The sequence below is a fragment of the Austrofundulus limnaeus genome, unplaced genomic scaffold (assembly GCF_001266775.1).
Source record: "Austrofundulus limnaeus strain Quisiro unplaced genomic scaffold, Austrofundulus_limnaeus-1.0 Scaffold1080, whole genome shotgun sequence".
Classification (NCBI taxonomy): Eukaryota; Metazoa; Chordata; class Actinopteri; order Cyprinodontiformes; family Rivulidae; genus Austrofundulus; species Austrofundulus limnaeus.
Genome location: NW_013953482.1, coordinates 4,145 through 7,754, shown reverse-complemented (window position 1 = coordinate 7,754; position 3,610 = coordinate 4,145). Strand labels below are relative to the sequence as shown.

At 57.9% G+C, this 3,610-nt stretch overlaps 1 protein-coding gene across 1 annotated transcript in view; it reads right to left on the bottom strand.

Moving 5' to 3' along the window:
- Window positions 1-3,610, bottom strand: part of LOC106534057 (histone-lysine N-methyltransferase 2C) — a gene marked incomplete at its 5' end in the record, with an annotated part of 29,804 nt that overhangs the window by 22,975 nt on the left and 3,219 nt on the right. Inside the window, 6 exon segments of the mRNA XM_014030570.1 lie at window positions 41-307; window positions 447-1,222; window positions 1,895-2,414; window positions 2,488-2,721; window positions 3,033-3,106; window positions 3,200-3,508. Coding sequence (XP_013886024.1) covers window positions 41-307; window positions 447-1,222; window positions 1,895-2,414; window positions 2,488-2,721; window positions 3,033-3,106; window positions 3,200-3,508 — 2,180 coding nt within the window.

The following is a 3,610-nucleotide window of genomic DNA, read 5'->3' as shown; positions in this document are numbered from 1 at the left end:
AGAAGAAGAAGAAGAAGAAGAAGAAGAAGAGCAGTCCTACCTGCCGCAGTTTCTCCTCTGAGTCTCCGAGCTGAGGCAGCGCACTGATTGGTCCATCCAGAGAGGCCACGCCCACTGCTGACAGGCCACTGGCTGTGGTCTGCTCAGTCTGGGACAGACCTGGTGTCCTGTGACCCACATCCTGACCCGGATCCTGAAGCCCACTGTGCAGGGAGAAGCTGGTCTCCTCAGGTCCACCCGGGGCCTTTGGGGTCTGGCTGCTGCTGGTCCTGGGGAACGAGTCTTGTTGTGGACGTCCTGGAGACCGCTGTAAGGGACCAGAGGAGACACAGTGGACCAGAACATGAGCAAAGACCCTCACAGACCAAAGACAGGTAAACTGGACCCCTTAAAGTGGTCTTCAGGTCCAGGAGCTGGGGGGGGGGGGTCACGGTAAATTTACCCACCTCAGCTGATGGTCCTGAGGTCAGGGGGGACAACCCGGATGCTGCAGGCTGGGTCTGGGTCCAGGGGGTGTTGGGCTGTTGCAGATAAGGGTCTGGTGAAGGTCTGGGGGTCCCTGCAGGCGGAGCATACAGGTCAGGGCACCGCGGACCCCCCGGGGAGCGTGGGAAGCGCTCTGATGGGCGGGGCGTCCCTGGGTTGGAGGCGTAAGGGTCTGATGGGGGGTGGGATGGGGACAGGCGAGGACCAGCGGGCGGCTGGGGAAACTGGTCCGGTCTCAGTGCTGGGGGGGCTGTGAGGTAGGCGGAGTCAGAGTGGGGGCGGGGCGTACCAGGAGTCTGAGGGTTGCTGTAGGGGTCGGGGGAGGGCCGGGAGCTCAGAGGGGACTGCTGGGGGAGCAGGTCCCCGGTCTGCTGGCTGTAGTCTGGGCGGGGGGTGCCGGGGGTCTGAGCATAGGGGCTGCAGTGGGGGGAGCCCAGGCTGGACAGAGGACTAGAAGGAAAGGACGGTTCCAGGACTTGGGGAAAAGAGAAACCCAGGTCCGTGGGTCTGGACAGCTCTCTGCGTGCTCCTCCCACCTCCTGCTGGGGGGGCATGGGGGCTTTAAACACCCCACCCTGAAGAAACTCGCTCCCCCGACCAGGAGACCCGGGGACCACCACCTGTTGGTTCATCCTCTGCTGGACTTCACCTGCTCGAACACCCACCTGTCTTACTGACAGGTCGGGGGCGGAGCCTGAGGACGGGCTCATCATCCCCATCCTGCCCTGCTGGGAGCCTGCAAGAACACAGAGGAGTTAGACTGAGGAGGAGTTAGACTGAGGAGGAGTTAGACTGAGGAGGAGTTANCTGAGGAGGAGTTAAACTGAGGAGGAGTTAAACTGAGGAGCAGGAGGAGCACTGAGAAGAAGTTAAACTGAGAAGGAGGAGTTAAACTGAGGAGGAGGAGCCCTGAGGAGTTATGGTATCAGAGAACAACACAGTCTTAGAATTTAATAGTACAACAGAGGAGTTAGACTGAGGAGGAGCACTGAGGAGGAGTTAAACTGAGGAGGAGTTAAACTGACGAGGAGTTGAACTGAGGAGGTGGAGCACTGAGAAGAAGTTAAACTGAGAAGGAGGAGTTAAACTGAGGAGTTAAACTGAGGAGGAGGAGTTAAACTGACGAGGAGTTAAACTGAGAAGGAGGAGTTAAACTGAGAAGGAGGAGTTAAACTGAGGAGTTAAACTGAGGAGGAGGAGTTAAACTGAGAAGGAGATGAACTGAGGAGGAGCCCTGAGGAGGAGTTAAACTGAGGAGGAGGAGCCCTGAGGAGTTATGGTATCAGAGAACAACACAGTCTAAGAATTTAATAGTACAACAGAGGAGTTAGCAGGAGAACAGAGGAGTTAGCAGGAGGAGAAGCAGGAGGAACAGCAGGAGAAGCAGGAGGAACAGAGGAGGAGTTACCGGACTGTGAGGTCTCGCAGGTTTTGGAGTCTGGAGATGGGGCGGGGGAGTTAATTGTGTCGTGAGCCGGGGAGGCGCCTAGGGAGACGAGGCGCTGCTGCTGAGGAGCCGGAGCACCTCCTGACTGGGATGAGGAGGGCCGAGGAGTTCCTGCACCTTTACTGTAGGGGTCCCATGGAGAGGACGGGCGGGAGGAGGGAGGTGAAAAGACCTGGGGGGAGGACGGGGGCTGGTGCAGGGGAGAGGAGGGCAGTGAGGAGAAGCCAGAGAGGGGAGGGGCTTGTGGTCGGAGGAACACTTCACCGGCCGACCCCGAGCTCCCCTGCTGGAGGAGGTGCTGCCTGCTGGACGGCTGGTGTTGGGGGGAGGTGCTGTCCCCTGCAGCAGGCTGATGGGCGGCGGCCTCTGGGGACAGGTGTCCTGTGAGGCGGAGCTGCTGCTGGCGCTGCTCGTTCTTCACCTGCTCCAGTTTCTGCGTGGCCTCCATCTTGGCCAGCTGCTTGCTCTTCTGACGCATTTGCTGAAAGAGGAGGAGTCACGGCATAAGTGATGTCATCAGGTTATAAAACACCTGTCCACAGACTGAGCCTCACCTGTCTAAGCTTCCACTCCTGCTCCTGTTCTGACTCTYTGGGCCTCAGTGGGTCCTTCAGGGACATATCCGCCTCCATGGACATGTGGTCGTAGGGTCCCAGCTGCTGTGGCGGTGGCGGCGGGGGCGGTGGCACCTGCACCTGCTGCTGCACGGGCTGCAGGCACTTCAGCGGGTCGTTGGACAGCTGAACCTTGTTGATGCGTTGAGCCGCTCGGTTGTCTCTGGCTTTTTGCTGCAGACAGGAAACAAGACGTGACTGAAGGGAGCAGAGAGATGCATTGATCTGTATTACTGGACTGGACATGGCCCATTAGCCTCTATAGCTAGTGACATGACCACTGAACTATATTACTGGACTGGACATGGCCCATTAGCCTCTATAGCTAGTGACATGACCATTGATCTGTATTACTGGACTGGACGTGGCCCATTAGACTCTATAGCTAGTGACATGACCATTGATCTGAAGTTTCTGACCCAGTCTGAAGGTTCTGACCCAGTCTGACGGTTCTGACCCAGCCTAATAGAGAAAGTGAAACTCACCACGTAGGGAGCTCTGTCCTGGGAGCTGGCCTTCCTCCACAGTTTAGTGATCTGCTTCACCCGAGTGGGCCAGTCTGACACACAAACATGACCAAGCTGTAATTTATCTGTTACTGTGACACATAAAGGCTGTGTGTGTGTGTGTGTGTGTGTGTGTGTGTGTGTACCGGGGTACTGCTGCCTCAGCTGGGGGAAGTTTGTGTTGCAGTAAAGAACCGGGGCGACAGTGGCCAGCTCTCCCAGACTCTCCTCCTTCTCCCACTTCAACATGCTCTTCTGAGCCGATGACAGGGCGTCCTGCTCGCCCTCTGGAGCTGCTGACGTCTGATTGGTGGAGGCTAAGCAGGGGGCGGGGCCCTGCGGGGGAAGTACCCTGAACCTGGCTGGACCCGGGGTGGTGCTGGGCTCAGTGTTGGAGAGGTGAGGAGCAGCAGGCATCAGGCCGTTCATCAGAGACAGGCGAGGGAAGGCTGCAGCTGGGGGAGGGACAGAGTCAACACACCTGCTCCTGTGTGTGTGTGTGTGTGTGTGTGTGTGTGTGTGTGTGTGTGTGTGTGTGTGTGTGTGTGTGTGTGTGT